This window comes from Neltuma alba, unplaced genomic scaffold (genome assembly GCF_004799145.2).
Source record: "Neltuma alba isolate B1F8T4 unplaced genomic scaffold, ASM479914v2 tig00004686_pilon, whole genome shotgun sequence".
Classification (NCBI taxonomy): Eukaryota; Viridiplantae; Streptophyta; class Magnoliopsida; order Fabales; family Fabaceae; genus Neltuma; species Neltuma alba.
In genome coordinates, this window is record NW_021633818.1 from 20394 (window position 1) to 38841 (window position 18448).

General features: G+C 35.2%; 1 protein-coding gene and 1 pseudogene across 1 annotated transcript; one reads left to right on the forward strand and one right to left on the reverse strand.

Moving 5' to 3' along the window:
• Positions 1 to 2236: 2236 nt before the first annotated feature.
• Positions 2237 to 5073, reverse strand: LOC114745474 (beta-1,2-xylosyltransferase XYXT1-like). Its single transcript, XM_028933629.1, has 3 exons — positions 4107 to 5073; positions 3941 to 4018; positions 2237 to 3647 (listed from the first exon to the last, which is right to left on the reverse strand). The coding sequence occupies exons 1-3, from the start codon at positions 4324 to 4326 to the stop codon at positions 2401 to 2403; spliced, it is 1545 nt and encodes a 514-aa protein (XP_028789462.1). The 5' UTR covers positions 4327 to 5073; the 3' UTR covers positions 2237 to 2400.
• Positions 5074 to 14240: 9167 nt separating this feature from the next.
• Positions 14241 to 18288, forward strand: LOC114745473 (transcription initiation factor IIB-2-like; annotated as a pseudogene).
• Positions 18289 to 18448: the final 160 nt, after the last annotated feature.

Genomic DNA, 18448 nt, shown 5'->3' on the forward strand with positions numbered 1-18448 from the left:
GTTAATTTGAGATTGAATTTTGTTTTAAAAATAGGATTTTAATCCATTATACCTTTTATCTTTTTTTTTTAGACTGATTTACTTAACTAATAAATTAATATATACTCCACCCGAATACTCCTGGCCTAGTGGTAACTGGCTAGGTCACAAGTGAGGCGAGTCTTTACTCTTTGAGGGCGGGGGTTCGAATCCTCACTTGTTAAAAGGGATACCGGGGAGAGCTTTACTTGCCGCCCGGCCCGAATCCGGACTAGTCGATCGCTCGGGTACAACTGGCCCAAAGAGACTGGGGCCCAGAAAAGGCGCGGTTGGATACCGGATGGTTTATACCCAAAAAAAAAATTAATATATACTCCAAGATTATACAGAGGTATTTTATGGAGATTTCGTCACATGTTATAATTAGCTAATTTATTTGACATTTTTATTCTATTTAAATTAATTAAATAATTCTTATATTAAGGGGAAAAATATGTTTATGATAACAAACAGGACAAATAAGACTAAAATATATATTTGATCATTTAACTTTATATAAGGTTTCACCCTGGCCCCTTAACTTTAAAAAATATACTTTTGGTTCTTTAATCCTAAAATTATTAGTCTTAAATGATATTTTTTGTAACAATCATAGTTGTTTTGAATATTAAACTTAATACGTTGGCATCTAGTAATATTTTATTAACATTCAAGAACTCAATATTATCATTTTTTGTTAACAATTTTAGGGTTATGAGACTGAAAATTTACTTTTTAAAGTTAAGAGATTAAAGTAAAATCTTGTATAAAGTTAAAAGGACTAAATATATACTTTAGTCTATTATTAATGGTTCCTCGCTAAGTAAACAAACACCGTCGGATCATATCAATGAAATGGCCAGACGAACGCAGGTCGTACTTGGACGGTCCGAACCATATAGTGGCGGATGCACCAATTTTTATTTTGGGCCTCCGTCTAACGACAAGTAGGCTTTTCTTGGCCCTATAGGTAGGCCCAGAAATCACTATTCTGTGTAATGTCGTCATTATCTTACCTTATTCCATCTCCAAACAAAACTTGCGTAGCCTCCTCGGATTATAAAATATCTTTATTCTCTCCAACAAGGCTGTCTTTCCTAATAACAAGTTTGGCAATTGCATGTGAGAGAAGCCGCCATTGAATTTTTTATAAGCTAACTCTTGAAACATACTACCTCCGGTCCTAATTATAAGACCCAGTTGACTTATTTGAGAAGATTAAGAAAGTAAGTTAAGTTAGTTATTTGTAATAAATAAGTGTTGTCATTTCTAAAATATCCTTGCTAATTAAGTATATTGGCTAGAACTATCATTATTAGAAGGATTATCTTGAAAAAAATGCATAAATATGAGAGACAAAATGGATTGGGGTCTTATAATTAGGACCAAACAAAAAGTCAAACGGGGTCTTATAATAAGGACCGGAGGTAGTATACAGCAAAATGCCTGCAATGTTAAAACAATGGCAAGTGTTTGAGGCAGAGCCACAAGAAGAACTTCCAAATTAAGAGTCTTTTCAAGAAACTTGCATTAGTATTTTGATGGACAAATGACGCACGCAAAGGCGAGTTCAATTAGCGAATGTGATGGGAAGACTTCTCTTGCACGAGTGAAAATCTAGAAAAAGGGACAAATTGATTATTTTCATACAGAGAAAAATTTTAACTTATTCAAAGTTATGAATCAATTTTATTGCATCAGGGAAACACATCACCTGGAAAATGGTCCCCATTCATGAGATCTGCCTAACACAGAACTCGCCATTCTCTAACAAAATAATACATCTCTCCCCTAATACTGCTGTCCTAACTCACGTGGCCTATGGACCCCAATTTTTTTTTTTTTTTAAAGATATACGTATTTCTTGATATGATCACGACGTTACCTCTCGAGCTAACACCAGCAGGCCATCAATTTTCAGAAATCTGGAAACACACTGCTTTAATTTCACATGGCTCAAGGATGAGTCAAGTTTTAAGTGTAACTTTTAACAGTACTTTTGCACACCCATTGATTCTGGCAAAACAGAAAACACAGTCAAACAATTAGTCTCTTCCCGGAAACCAAATGCTATTGGCCAGTCAAAAAGACATGGCTTTGAAATTCTGGGTCGCACTCGAGAGGTATTTATACCCCCTAACTTGTAATGGATGCACTGAATTTGAAGAGTTCAGAGTTGTACAAACTGTTTTTCACCACTGAAAAGGAAAGATGGAGATGCTGTTCCAGATCATATTGTTATTTTATTTATTATTAAATGTTTGGATTTCCACTGTACGCACATTTACAACAGAAGGAAACTCTGTGTTTCCCTATGCACAAGAATACAAGACTTTGAAATGTGAATTGTGAAGATCAAAGAATGAACACGAAGGATGAAATTTAATGTCGACTATGCAGATTTAATCTTGACACAGTGTAGTCATACGCACGATGCAGCCTTTTCTGGAATCTTGTGAGATCTAATGTGACATTTTGGTGGTCTAGATAGATCTTCTTTGTGTATTCCCACCCTTTCTTTGTAATGCTTCTTGGGTTTGTCAGAACAGGATCGTTCTCCTGGTATCTCTGATACAAAGAGCTCTCTTTGGGATGAATTTCATAGCCTATGTACTTCAATCCTAATTTCCTAGCAGGCTCTCCATAATAAGTTTCTGATGCCCATGTGGTACCCAAAGGAACCACTTGAATAAACACAGAACCAGGTCTCAAGAACAGAAAATGAGTCATAGCAGCCCCATGAACACCAATCATCACATCACTCTCATTCAATGCCTTGTAAATCTTTGCCAGTTCGGTTGTTTTATCAGGCCCTAGAACTTTCACTCGGAACCCAATTTCCTCTGCCATTTTCACCATCAAATTCTCGTTAGTTATTGCTCTTGACCCAGTTCTTGAGATAACAACCAATTTGGGTTTCTCCCATTGATTTTCTTCTTGCACTCTTTCTCTAACCTTGGCCTGAGCTTCCCTTTCCTCTTCTTGAATCAAGCTTTTGATTCGAGGCCAGTAGGAGCGATCCAGGAGGTTTCTAAAATCAACAATACTCTTGTTACCTTCCATCAATACAGGGTTCACAGTCAACTCATCATGGATTCCTAGACCAACAATGGCTTCTGGGAAGCAGTGGGTCCGGTTGTCCCTGTTGAAATCGATGACTGGGAAATCTGATAATTGAGAAAGAATATCTTTGTACTTCAACATCCACCAATTATGGTATTGAAGAACCACAAACACAACCTTTTTGTTCAAATGCTGGGAAGTAATGTACAAAGGTATGATTCCATCGTTGAACTCGTGATAGACGTTGCCTGTATATCCCCCATTGGAGAAGAACACTGCTGGAACATCATGCTGAACATCACAACCATGATCCGTTCCCAAATTTTCTGTCCTCGATGTTAGGCGCAATTCATCGATGAGATTCATGATGCTCGTTTCCCATTTTCGAGTGTACGGCTTGATCCTTTCGTGTTGGGATTCCTGAGCTTCATCTTTGCTGCCTTCAAAATTCTCCCTTCTTGAGTTGAAAAGGAATACCGACGAGGAAGCAGAGTGTGTTCTTATATCTCCTCTCATTATACAGATATCAGAACGATAACCGCTTCTATCACAATATATGATTCCTCCTGAGAAAATAAAATGCTCTGTGAGCAATTCAGCTAGGTGACTCGGACTATGATCATGGAAAAGAACAAAGTAAGATGGTATGGAATACAACATAAAGTGTCGAACTCGGAAGTTTCTGGTATTCAAGACATATCACCATTTTCTTAGCATAATTTGGCCGACCAGGTTTCATTATGCTCGTACAAGATGACGGACCATCAAAAATGGATTTCATACAAATTCACCGGCTAACAGATAATATTACAGAGGCAAAAACTAAGTGGCAAGAAGGAAAGGGAATGAGAATGATCACCATTTGAAACTGAAGAGCACGAAGAAGCATTTGCAGACAACCGCATGGAGGAGCTATCATTTTCAGCTTCAGGGGAATCTGAAAATAAGAAAACAAGATCAACAGAGATGAAAAAACGGGAAAATAAAAATGGCACGAGAGCATAGGACGACCAGAAGAAACTTACAGAGGAGAGAGAAAGTGAAACAAGAGCCAAAGAAAAGAGGAGCCAGCACAAAGCAGCAACAGAGAAGAGCGAGAAACAAGAAAGGGAAGGAGTTGGGCCTGATTCTCTTGCAGTAAGAAGAGGTGGAGAAATCCAAGTTAAGACCGTGGGACTCAAAGATGCCATCTTTTGGGAAATCACCACCCTTCTTCGGCGCAAGGTAGCGGTGATACTGGACCATGTTGCAGGTAAAGTCGCGACGCAATCTCAGAGAGAGAGAGAGAGACAATCAAATACGCGAAAACCAAGAGAGCCTGCTTAAAAAAAAGTTAATGCGGGAATTGGATTTTGGGTCAAGGAGGCCCTTCTTTTGAGGGAATACGGAGAATGTATGAAACAGTAAATTAAACGAGAAGTAAAGATGATTGACGATAAAGGGCTGAGGAAGGTGGGGAGCTTTTGAGCTTTGAAGGGATGGTTGGCGATAGAAGGAAGGAATAGAGGAAGGAGGCGTCTGAAAGAGGTTAGGACGAGAAGGGTTTTATATGGAAACGGAGGGCTCTGTTTTTCAACGTTGTGGGGGATGAATACATTATACAGTCGACAGCGTTCCTCGCATGAAAAGACGATGTCCCCTGTGACCCCGGGAGAGAAGGAGAGAGAGGAAATTCCGCAATAGCACAGCGTTTGGGCTTCATTCTGGGAACTAGGTGGCGCCTCCCTTTGAACATCAGCTCCACTATGCTTGATTACGCGCCTTTGGAGCGTGCACTACAGTTTTCTCGGCTTCAAGTTCAATGCGGCTCCTCTCCTGAGATGGTCTCAGAGCAGCAGTAAAGAGAGAAAATCCCCAGGCAAAATAGGGTATTAAACACCAGTGAAGAGAGTGAGGTGGCATTCATTAAAGAAATTACGTGATTGAATACTGCCTTTGCAACAACCAGTTTGGTACAGCATCGATTTGGCTCGCAGTTTGGCATGCAGCGTCGAAGGCTCCAGGAATAATTTCTGAAATATCCCCAATGTAAGGTTCATCCCCTCACTGTCGTCCGTGAATTTCGGTCATACTGATGGTTTTAATATTTAATTTCAGCCTATTATTCTTTTCGGTTATTGTGTCCTTTTGCTCTTTTTCCTTCTCGTGAATATCAATATTTTTACATGAATTTAAATTTAATATTAAAAAAAGTCAGTTTTAGTTATCTCCAATTTAATTAAAAATAAATAAATAAATAACCCAATCAATATAACGATCATTTGCGCTTTTTGCCCAACACATCATTCAAGATAGACACATCCTGTGACTTTTGAACCGAGAAGAATGCATTTCTTAGCGGAAAATCTAGGGTCAGGAGTATAACTGAAATGTAAAAGTGTTTTTTTTTTCTTTTGTAAAATTATTCCATGCCGATATACTCATTCCTATTTTATGTATGATGTAATTTTTTTAAAGATAAAATATTAGACATTAATATCATTTTTTATTTTTTTATTAATTACTGATTATTTTCACGGTATTCATGAATAGAGATACTTTTAAAAAATAAATTATGTTTTTTTATATGTTTATTGCTTGTATCCTATTTTTAATTAAATTTTTTTATATAATTTAATAGTTTGTATCATAGAAAAATGACTGTAGAGGAGCGTTAAGCGGGTATTGATACCTACGATGGCGCGTGGGAAGCGTGGAATTGGCCTGTTTCCGTGGACGGATGATGGAGGCTGGCGGCGCCTTCGTCAGCAAGCAGCCAAGCTCTTGAATTACTTCTTTTCCGATTCGGGTATATGACAAATAACGTTACTCCCAAGTCCTGCATTGCCCGGGGAATTGTTCATTTCTGGCCTGCCGCCTATTTGTTTTAAATATTTGGTTCAACGCTTGCTTTTCTCCATGGCAAAATTATATCTAATCCAGAATCGGATATTGAGTCACATCTTAGTTTTGTCCGCGTAAGATAAGATTCTTCGTTTGTTAGCCATATATATACACATAATTCCCCATAAGTATAAAAGCTAATTTATAATACAGTTTATATTACAAACTAAATATTATACTTAGGATTGAATGCGGTATAATATTAGATTGTTGGTAGCAAAGGCACAATCAAATGTAAGGGCATGGCCTCGCCCACAGATTTGGTCTCAACGTTACCTGTGTTTGATTCTTTTGTTTTGCGTTTAGACTGTTTTAATTGTTTTAGTTCGTTCTCTTATGAATTGTTAAATATAACTGTACACATGACGCATATGATAGAGTAAATGTCATGTTTCATTTTTCAAAGCTGGGGTTGCTTAATTTCCATCGTATTCTTTCAGCATGGTCCGAGTGTAAAATCTAGTTAATTAATTTAAATAAATTAGTTAATATGTTATGTTTTTTTTCTTAAAATATTATAAATATCTTTTTTATTTCCCTCCTCACTTTCCTGTTTAGGGGTGTTTGGTTTCCCCTAAAAGTACTTTTTAAAATCACTTTTAAATAAGTCGAGATAAAATTCATCTCATATACTCCTTCAGTATTAAATATATGACTTGTTTTGTAGTATAGGACTGGAGGAATATAAATTATACTACCAAATGAGTTTTACATTTATGACAGGAGGAGTACTTACTTCGTATACCGTGAAATTACTTTTAAAACTATAATTTGATAACATCCAAACACCCATTTAATTATTGTTGTAACTTGTAAGAATATCAATGAGATTAATTTAAAAAAATAATAAAAATATAACATAAGTCTTATATATATAACTAATATCAACTCTCAAATTAAATTTCATTAGCCACCGGAGGAGCATTAAAAATATAATGTTGTCGGGGAAAATTTAAAACAAGAATGCTTCCATGCCTTCGCGGTGCGATCAGATGACAATATACTGCCCCACAATATTTGAATATAATATAAACAGATTAAAATAACACCATCAATATTCCATATAAAGCTATATAATTCACATAAATAAATTATAAGCAATGCATTTCACGCGAGTTCTTTTTTTGGAATTATCTCATTTTTTTCTGAGGTAAGTACTCATATCTTTCTATTAAAGTTAATTCTGTTTAAGATACTGTTATATACTAAATGTGGGTACAGTTCTTAACAAAGAAACTATCTCATTTTCTAACTTAAAAATTCCACCCTCTTTCTCTCGCAAAATAAAAAATATCAAAAATATTTTGAAAAAGACATTGAAGGTGTTATGTTTTGAAAAAAAGAAAAAAGAAAATAGCATGATGTATTGGTTGGTATGAGGCAAATAGAGGGGATGAGAGGGGAGAAGATAGAAAGAAAAATTTTAATGAGCCCTATTTAAAAAATTAAAGAAACAGGGTTTTGAAATTTTAATGAAAAAAAGAAATAATATAAAAAAGTAATAAAAATAAATTAAAAGCTTTTAGCCCTACTTTTTTAATTTTTTAAATCAAGTTTATCAAAATTTTTCTTCTCATTCCCTCCTCTCATTTTTTCTCATACCAAACAGTCCCTAAGAATTTGTGTATCTTAATTTCTTTTACTTGCAATTTATCTTTTTTTTTTTTTATATGCAGGCAATATTCTTTATGGGCAAGTTAATAATGTTTTTTTTCCAGAACTTTACTTTTCTCACGTACATCCCATCTTTTCCCATCTGATTTATCATTATAGAGAACATCCATTACTTAATATTTCAATGATAGAATTATGAATTATCCTCATTTTTAATGATATGTTACTTTAGTTATTTACATGTGCTTTTATTTTAGACAAATAAATAATTTTAAAAGTTATAGACGCTTTTTGGGACCCCGATTTGCAGGGGGAATGTGGACTCTGGGGCGAAGCATATGACGCGCTAATTGAGGCATTGATACCCACTTGAGCGACATCACTTCAATCTTTCACGACCTCCTTTTGCATGCAATCCACATGCTTTGTTCTTTTATTACTCGCTGCTCTTAGTTATTCCCAATATTGGGATACGTATTAAGAGAATTTTCAATAAGAAAGTGTTCTGTTCTGAATTATAAATAATTAAAAAAGGTAATTCAAAAGACTGGGCACATTTTTTTATTACTATCTCTTATCTTTAATATAAGAGTTTATTAATTAATTTGAATAGATTAAGAAAATTTGTTAAGTTGGTTTTTTATAATAAATATGTGTTATTTTTTCTTAGAATATCCTTGCTAATCATCTGTATCTACTAGAAAGATTATTTTAAAAAAATAAATAAATATAAGAGACAATGTAAATTGCAGTTTTATATTTAAAACCAAATTAAATGTCAAACTAGTTCTTATATTGAGAATCAGATGCAATAATAAGCAGTAATAATTTAGTTTTTTAATATCTACATATTAATTAATTCACTTCTTAAACTGAGAACTAAGGTGAGTGATTAATTTAGTATTTAATGACCACGATTTGAAAAAACTAAAGACTGTAAAATAGGAAGGGGATGAGGCGCTAATCAAGGTACTGCGCCCCCTTTAACTAACAGATGACAACGCCTCACATCACATTCCTGTTCACTGCCAATCAAACAGTCTGATTCTCATTGATTTTGCAACACAATTATGTTATTATTATTAAATTAAAATTTAAATAACGTATAGATGTTGCTCTCAAAGTTGTTTGGAATTATCTGTGAACAACTTTTTAATTGTGATTTATTAAAATATATTAAAAATTTTATTTTCATTTATATAAACTGTGCTTATAAACATTTATATAAATAATGCTAAACAAGCGCCTGTTCTGAATGCGCGCGTGCTGGGGTACGCATGAAGGTGAAAGTGTATATTTATTTGCTTTGTAATTTTGTGACGATTTCTACGGAGTTATTCTTTCCAGAATGAGAGAAATTCCCAAAGATGCAGCCATCCTAATCATCGTTAAGGATGTGTTTGGTATGGAGGATTTGGCAGGAAGGGGAAGAAAGGGGAGAAATTTTAATCATTTCTCCTTGTTTGGTAACACATAAATTTTAGGAGGGGAGGGAAAATTTTAAAAAATTTCCCCTCCCCTCCCATCTTCAACCTCCCCTCTAACATTGGGAAGATTTAGAAGGAAAGGATAATATTTTGTCATATTATGACCATTATGTCCATATTTTGTCATGTTGTGACCATTATGTCTATATTTTGTCATGTTGTGACATTATGCCCACTCCTTAAATAAAATAAGAGCAAAATTGTCCATATTAAAATATTTTTCCCTCCCCTCCTCTCTTTTTTTATAAATCCAAACAAGATAATATTAAAATCCTTCCACTCCCTCCCCTCCCCTTCCTCTCGTTGAGCCAAACATAGCCTAACAGAGACTTCCATTGTTAAAACTTCAACCCAAAAATGAATGAGGCCATTGAAAGTCCATCCATGACCACAAAGTCATTATAAGGAGCAAGAGCACTAATAATGAACGTCACATTAAACATGATTATGGGTGCTTAATCTCAATTGCCATAGAATGCATCTAAAACGTATGACAACACTAAATCCTATGTTCTTCTATGTATTTATTATGTAAAGTTTTTTAATTATACATGATCACGTGTCTTATATTTTTTACATGTGTTTATAGATTAATAATAATATTTTAAAAATAGCACACACCATTATGTGTAATTAAAAAATTTGACATAATTAATATGAAAGATTTGATATAACTATTATTTTTTTATATTATATCCATATTCTATCCACACTGAAATGAGTCTGGAGTGGAAAAATTATAGAATGTGAACGATAGAGGGGGGAATCTCAGCAACGATTCCTCCCCATGCCTGTTGCAATACTTGAATTTTATTAGAGAGTGGCTTAGTGTATAAATCGAACAATAACAGAAAGAGTTAAAGGAGCAGAATAATTGTGTAAAAAACAAAGCTGTAATAAAATTCAAGATAGGTTAAAATTCCCAGAGGGGAATTCCGGTAGTTAACCTTTTGGTAGTGTTCTTTTGTTTGGTATAAGAGTGTTTTACTTTATACACCATGAAAATACTTCAAAATTATGATTTTATTTTCACCTAAATATCCCTATAATTATGGACAAAGCGTCCTTTCAAATATTTCTTTTAACAAAGCTGGAGCCTGGAGGATTGGAGAATTAACACCATCGGCGCCAATTAAAAAAGGGCACTACCTTGTCACGTTTGTGCTGTACAGTTTATCCTCAAGATAGAAACAAAAACGGCAACTTCAATAGTAAGTCATGACATGCTTGGCTATTTGCAGTTTCGCGGCATATTTATAAGGAAAAATAATTGCTCCTACTCATCAATTAAATCATTAATTAAAGGAATTTATGGTGGTAATTTAGTCTTTGTCAATTTTTTGAATGCCCCCCCGGTCCTGTCATACGGTGGGTTCGGCTTTATATTTTTTCACCGGGCCAACCGCCCGAGCAGGTGGCTTGCTACGGGTTATGATATGCACAGGGGATCTCCAGATCAGATGAAGGGGGGAAAAATTTTAAAATAAACGTAATGCTATCCATATTTAAGAGATGAATTTAACATGTGAGTTAAAAATGGCAGTAAATTAACTGTTCTTTTTGTCACATACTGTAATTCATTGTGGTTCACTGCAACAGCCACTTTGTGGTGACTTAGCAGATACACTCATACACAGCACTCGAACATCATTAAAATTGGTATTATAAATGTCAATATAAAATATCAATATTTATTTGTGGGGTAATAAATATGAGTAGGACTTATTCTTCAAATACGTGATTAGATTTGATGCAGAGGCAGAGAGCAAAGCACGTGAGCGTTGTCAGGTGATTTGAGGCAATGTTGAGCTCTGAAATCTGAAATCTCTGATCTTCTGGAGGGGACACCAATAGAGTGCACCATTCCTCCTTCCTCTTATCTCATATCTCATGCCTACCAAATAATTCAGTGGATATAAGTCTTCGTGTGAGTGACAGGTCACGAGTTGAATCCCATTTGTATTACTTTGATTTACTATTTTTGATCTTAATTATAAAACTAATTGAGTAATTTGAGAAACTTAAAGGAAAAAATTAAATTAATTATTTATGATAAATAGATGTTATCTTTCTTAAAATATCTTTATTGATCGATTATATTGGTTGGAACTATTATTGTTAGAAGGACTATTTTAAAAAAAATACATAAATATAAAAGACAAAATAAATTGAGGTCTTGTATTTAGGATTATAATAAAAATCAAATAAAATTTTATATTAAGTATCGTAGGTAGTATAATTTACCTCTCATGAGGTTATATTTTTGGAGTTTTTCTCTTATACATTTCCGAGTTCTGGAGTGATGATGAGCCACGGCTCTCATGACGGGGAAGTCAAAACAACTAAACAAGACAAACGGGGACTGGGGGATTGCCGGATTGGGGAAGAAAGGTTCCTCCTTTGGCTTTTCGACAATTTGATAATATGCACAGCTAAGTTATTATACTCTTTATATTTTTAATGTAAGATCTGATTATTAAGCTTATTTTTTTTAAATGTAATACTTATTTTTTATATTTATCAATTTTTTTTAGATTATTCAAATTGATTCTCCGTTACCATAATAAGAAAGATGATTATTGTGTTTTAGAAAAAACATGTCATGTTTTTTATAATTAATTAAGCGACTTATATAGTTTTTTTAATATAATTAAATTAGTTAAGTATGTTTTATATTAAAGAATGGATGAGTGGGTATATATATATCCAATGATTGTGCTTATATCGCCCTTGCTATTAATATGAATGGCAGGCTTATTTTATTTCGCAAAAACAGTGTTAGTAATTAAATTAAAATGACTCGTTCATTCCCTGCCTGCTGGTATTCCCAGCAACCGTCTTTGTTTATAATAAAACACGCGAGCCCAGCTAACGATTTGATTGTGAATTCCTAACCCCAGCGAAAACGATCCCCTAACTGCACCGCACGCCCATACTACATTTTTTCACGATCATTCTTCTCTGACCATCCCCTGACTGCCTATTTTAATTTAATTATACCATGCCACGCATACAAATATATTCTACCATTTTTGTATCACTTCTCAATATTTAATAGGAAAAATCTCAAAAAAATTACTGTTAAATTTTAAAACTTCAAATTAGTATATATTACTATACTCGTAAAGAAAATAACTATATTTAAAAAGCAAATGACAATATATTTTTGTTTTTTTATTTATGCGTTCCGAACCTTCTCAAATCAGGTATCATCATAGCCCTTCTCCTCACGTTGGTAATCTTCGATTACTCGAATCCAGTGACCCACTATTACGTGGGTAATGTATTCTCCTTTTGTGCTTTCTTAATTCTTATGCATAACACAGCCATGCGTTAAAAATAAAAACCAAAAATGCTTATCCGCGTGTATCAAAGATTAAAGAAGGTCCCATGTGACAAAACAAAGGGAGAAGGGAATTAAGAAGCTTGGGCCTGTCAAGAGGAAGAATCATACTAAAGGGGGTGTTTGGATATCGTCCCAAGCCACCCAAACCATAGTTTGGGGAAAGAGTGAGGCAAACAGAGAGAAATAATCTGAAACCACAGTTTGGGCTAAAACCATGGTTTCAGGAGAAGTGAATTCATTTTGCTTATAGTTCAAATTGAATAGTATGATTGTGCCTGTAAGAATAGATCTTAACAATAATATAACTTTCACACCCCTCAATTATTTTTTTAAAACATATTTAATTTTATATCTTATAAATATATATACACATATTAATTAATTATTAATTATAATATCCTATGTATTATTAATTATGTTGGTAAAAAATATATTATTAACAATTTTATTCTTTCAAATTAAAATATATTATAAAATCTATATTTTATGTAATTATCATATTAACTTGTCTTTTTTAGTAATTTATATATATATATATAAAAAGTGCTCCTGATAACAATTCTCCAAACACTCTTATTTTATTAGAATCACTTTTCCACAAAATCTATTCCTTACAAAATTTATTCCTCCAAGAATCTATTCTCCAGAAGTTATTTTCTAAACCATGATTTAGTTTCATCTAAACACCCTTTAAATTGTTTTGGCTGTGACTTTGAATAGTAACAGTACGAAAACACGATGAGGAAGGAAGATTTGGAGCGAATATTTCTTTTTTGCTAAATATATGTCTTGAATTTTAGTTTGTTATATTGGGAGTGATCAGTCCTTTGCGCCTGACGAGGTGAAGATAAACTCGAAATGGGAAGCCCGCATTAATTTGAACTGTCAACGTCCAGATTGCGAGAGGTTTTGGGGAAACTAACAGGCGCCTCTTAAATGACACTCTTTCTCAGGCCTGAGCATAGCAACGGGCCTGATCCCTGCTTGTTTATGAATCTCACAAGTTAACGGTCTCGCACTGCCCAAAGATGTAGGCCCAGTGAATAATACAACTTAATTAAAAACAGTAACTCTTTTTAATTCAACGCGGTGCTTATGAGTCCGTCCCATCAAAACATAAAATTTTATCCAGTGGAGGCAAGAGAAGTAATGTTAATCATAACTTCGAGTCCTTATATTTTGGAGTTGGGGGAAAAAAGTCCTCGTATTTTGTATGAAAAAGTAAATTCACCTCTTGTTATTATTTTTTGCACGTCGAATGAGGAGAAGGGAGTAAAATCCCTCCTCCCTTGCCAGTCGTAACGATCAAACATTAATTACCCAGTAACCTGTTTACGATATTCTCCCAAAATTGTCAAATAAAACACTTTTAAACGATGTTATTGAGTGTGACCAGTCTCTTCAAAAGCTGATTTCCTAATCAAATTGCCAGCCAAGAATTACTTAGATCTGCAATCATACATCACGCTTCATCGTAATTATTTTTCTTATTGCACCCCTTACTTCTTGCGCAATTAAAAAAATTAACTGTTTTTTTTTTAAAAAAAAATCTTAAATTACATCATCTAGTATGTCTACGGCCGCCTCGCTGGAAAACTAATCGCATAGGAATAAGAATAACACGCGAAACACATGCCAAGCAAAAACAAGAACAATGTCAGCTCCTAATCCGTAAGCCCAAACACTCTCATTGGCCCAACTCAGCAAATCATCACATGAAAACTCTGTGACTTTCCTAACGCCAACGCGCCCTTCTGAAGACCATTTTATTTATTTATTAGTATTTATTTGTCTGTTTGATTTTTGACGAAAATTCTTTCCATAAATACCAGCCCCCCTCCGGTAATTTCTCCGTTTCAGCTCATACAACCCTGGACGTAGAAACGGCCTTAAACCGCCAGAATCCGCGGGAAATTATTGCGACAACCCGCTAATCTAACAATCCCGTTATTGTGGGAACCCTAACCGGCACTTCCAAATCTGTAATTGAATTGAATTTGACTTCCTGATCTTGTTTGTTTTCGAGGAAAACCATGTCTGATGCGTTTTGCTCCGACTGCAAGCGCCAGACCGAGGTTGTTTTCGATCACTCGGCTGGTGACACAGTTTGTTCCGAGTGCGGCCTTGTTCTCGAGTCCCATTCCATTGATGAGACATCCGAGTGGCGTACCTTCGCCAACGAGTCGGGCGATAATGACCCGGTCCGTGTCGGAGGACCCACCAACCCTCTTCTGGCCGATGGTGGCTTGTCAACGGTGATAGCCAAGCCCAACGGAGCAACTGGCGAGTTTCTGTCATCATCCCTTGGAAGGTGGCAGAACCGCGGGTCGAACCCGGATCGAGGATTGATTCTGGCTTTTAAAACCATCGCAACTATGTCTGATAGGTTAGTTAGGGTTTGCTTATATTTATGAATTTCCTGCTAGCTGTGCTTTCTTATTGAAATTGTGGATTTTGGCCTTCTTTTACTTGTTTGTTTAATAAGAAATTTGTTGACAAAGATGATATTCTGTGCGGAATTCCCTGCCTTCAAATTGGGATTAAAATTACCCTTAAGGGTAAGGGTTGGATCCTGACCAAACCCTATTGTAACTTTTCTGTATTGATCACATCTGCTTGGTGTCCCGAAATGCACTCCTTTAAACTAGGATTAAAGTAGTTGCCATGACAATTTTGCATGGAGAAAGTGTTGTTATTATCTTGTACTGTCCCGGGTCAGGTGTTGGTTTTTCTAATGTTCAAATCTGTCCCTGCAACTTCCATTTCATGGATTGGTGGTTTTAGCTTTTTCTTCTTATCACTTATATCTTGGGAGTGAAGTATGAAATATCGGCTTCTTAACTCTCTCAATTAGTGCATTGACAGTATGATGGACTATAATGTGAGGTCTGTCTCATCTAGTGATCGGTAGGGGGAGTAATAAAGGCTAAAACTAAGGGCTGCATACACCGTAACTTGTATATTTGGAAGAATGCTAGTTTACCAGTCATACTGGGTAGTAAGACAATCCCACCTTTACTTATCCGCAGGAAGAAGTAAAAAAAAAAAACAGGAAGAAAAATGATCCTCTCATTTTTTCCTCATAATTTTTGTGATTAATTCAATAAATTCCTTGTATGAAACTGCTATGTCAAAACACTGCTCCTTTTAACTTCTCTGTTCGTTTCTCTCCAATTTGCATTTATTTGGTATATTTTTCAAATGAGATAAGTGAATAATCAGCTAACGTGGTGGCTGATAAATTTTTTAGGTTGGGACTCGTTGCAACTATTAAGGTATGGCATATTATTATTTTGGACAACTTTTTATATCAGCACTAATTTCATGATCCTCCATATCCTTATGCTTTGCATGTGACTGTCACTATTGACTTTGGGCATGGAAGCTTAGCTGAGTTTACTGAAATTATACCGTCCCTCAATTTCTTCTGTTCATGGAGTAGTCAATTATAGGCTAGTTACCATTATGGTACAGCATTGTTGGAATCCTGATATTACTTCTAATATGGCTTACATCATTTGAACTTTGACGTTAAATTGATTCAGGTTGCTGACGTGGTAAAGTAGAAGATAAAACTTCACTATCTGAAACATGAAAAATTGGCTGATTTTTGCTTTCTACAATAAAACCTGCATGGGCTTTTTTGGGGCCCAAAGACTGTATGGGCATATTTATTTCAAACTGTCAGACATGTTCTTCATAAGGCAACTAGTCATAGCTAGATTTAATTGATATTGCTAAGTGCTGGTCAGGGTATTTCTATGCCCTGCCGCAATGGAAAGCGTATCTCGACAATGCTTTCATAGATGACAATGGCTAAATGCTAACCATGTTTGTTCCTCTCATGTTGCTTTTGATTTGAAGGACCGAGCTAATGAGATATATAAGAGGGTTGAAGATCAGAAGTCTAGTAGAGGAAGAAATCAGGATGCATTATTGGCTGCTTGCCTCTACATTGCTTGTCGACAAGAAGACAAGCCACGCACTGTAAGGGTACATCCTATGATTCTTTTAACATCTGGGCGCTTCCCAATTTATGCTTCCCTTTGTAAACGAGCTTCCTTGAACCTATGGATTTCAACCAGAATTTGCTCTGTTGCCAATGGAGCCACAAAGAAGGAAATTGGCCGAGCAAAAGAATACATAGTGAACAACTCGGTTTGGAGAATGGTCAGTCAGTGGAAATGGGAACAATACATGCTGGAGATTTTATGGTGATTTTTCTTTATTGAATTAAGCACATCTTGTGATCTATTGATTGGTTTTTCATTCCTTTAATAAACGTATTTTTTCATTTTTATTATCAATTTAGTATCACTAATATTGGTATCATCATAATCTGTAGAGGCGATTTTGTTCTAATCTTGGTATGAACAATCAAGCTGTTAAAGCTGCTCAAGAAGCAGTGCAGAAATCAGAAGAGTTCGATATAAGGTATATTTGGATTTGTATTTATATTTTATTACCGGTTACTGAAACAGTGGTGATAAGCTAACAACTATGTAGTCCTATTGCTTACACATCTATACTTTTGCTGTAATATTTAAACTGATTGCTGGATGCTGATTTTGACTTTGACCAAGATAGTGCTGCTTCTACAAGGAAATAGCTGGCAATAAGTAGAAGGTCTAAATATTGCTCTGTGTGAATATGAAATTAGGATATTAACTTTTAAGATGAGAGTTTTATACTGATTTTGGCTGGGCCAATTAACTTTGGATTTGCCCTTAGCTCTCTGAGGACAGGGCTTGGCAGGAGATTATGGGTCAGAAATATATTAGATCTTGGGCTCTGACTTTGATGTGTGCTGTCTGTAAAACGTGATAGGTAAAATCTAAGTTGTATTACCGTGATAAAATGCATACTTGTTAGCTTTAGACTAGCGTTTTGTAGATCACGTATATCATGCAAATCAACTTTGTACCGAAGCTACTGCCAGAAAGAGCGAGACTGTGGGTTTATTAATTTCCCATAAACCGCTACATTGGAAATCACACTGTTCATAGAATGGATCCACTTCTGCCTTTTTATATTTCCCATCATTAAGCCGAACTCCATCATATCCAGCATTCACAAGCAGACAGATTCGCAGTTTGTGCTTGTAATGGTATTAATGAGTCAGATGGCTTATGACATTTTATCTTCTCGTAGATTTAACTATGTCATGACTGATGCTAATGAGCTTTCCGATCTTCCAGGAGGAGCCCCATATCTATTGCTGCGGCTGTTATATATATCATCTCAACTTTCAGACGATAAGAAACCTCTAAAAGGTTCGTTATTCTATTTAGAGTGGAAGTTTTTTATGGAGGCATTTAGTACAAAGCTTTGATGGACTCCATTGTTTATGAAAACTATGTTGAATTTCATATGCCGTTACGGAAGATTTTTGATTTTGGATCAAATTGGTTTTAAACTTAGATAGTAACGGTTTCCATCTTTATCTTTACTTCAGCATTCTGAGCTTATGGCCGTGCTGTTTCTATAAATGTATTTGATTTGATGGCAGATATATCAGTTGCCACCGGAGTTGCAGAAGGAACCATCAGGAACTCCTACAAGGATCTTTATCCACATGTTTCGAAAATAATACCAGCCTGGTATGCTAAAGAGGAGGATCTCAAGAATCTTTGCAGCCTTGAATTGTAGAGCAACACAGTAGCAGCCTAATTTAGATGCCATCGCAGCGTTGTTGTTTTTTGGATGTACTGAACTGTTTTACATAAAATGAAAGTGCAATTTTATTTTATTTTATTTATTTATTGTTTTCAGACCCTCCCAATTTGAGTATTTTTGGGGCGAGGCACCATTCAAATATTAAGTTTAGTGCTGTGAAGAGTTGATGTTTGTCCAATCGGGAAACCGTCTGGGCATCAATATTTATTCTTTGCTGCCTGCCTTAACCACGCACGGGTTTGCTAGTTGTCTCTCTTTCACTTACAAGTCTTCAGAAGAAAGAGAACACGGATTAAAGACGAAGCAAAATCTACGTATTAATTGGGAATATTTTTTTTTTTCATTTATGTGCTCTATTTAA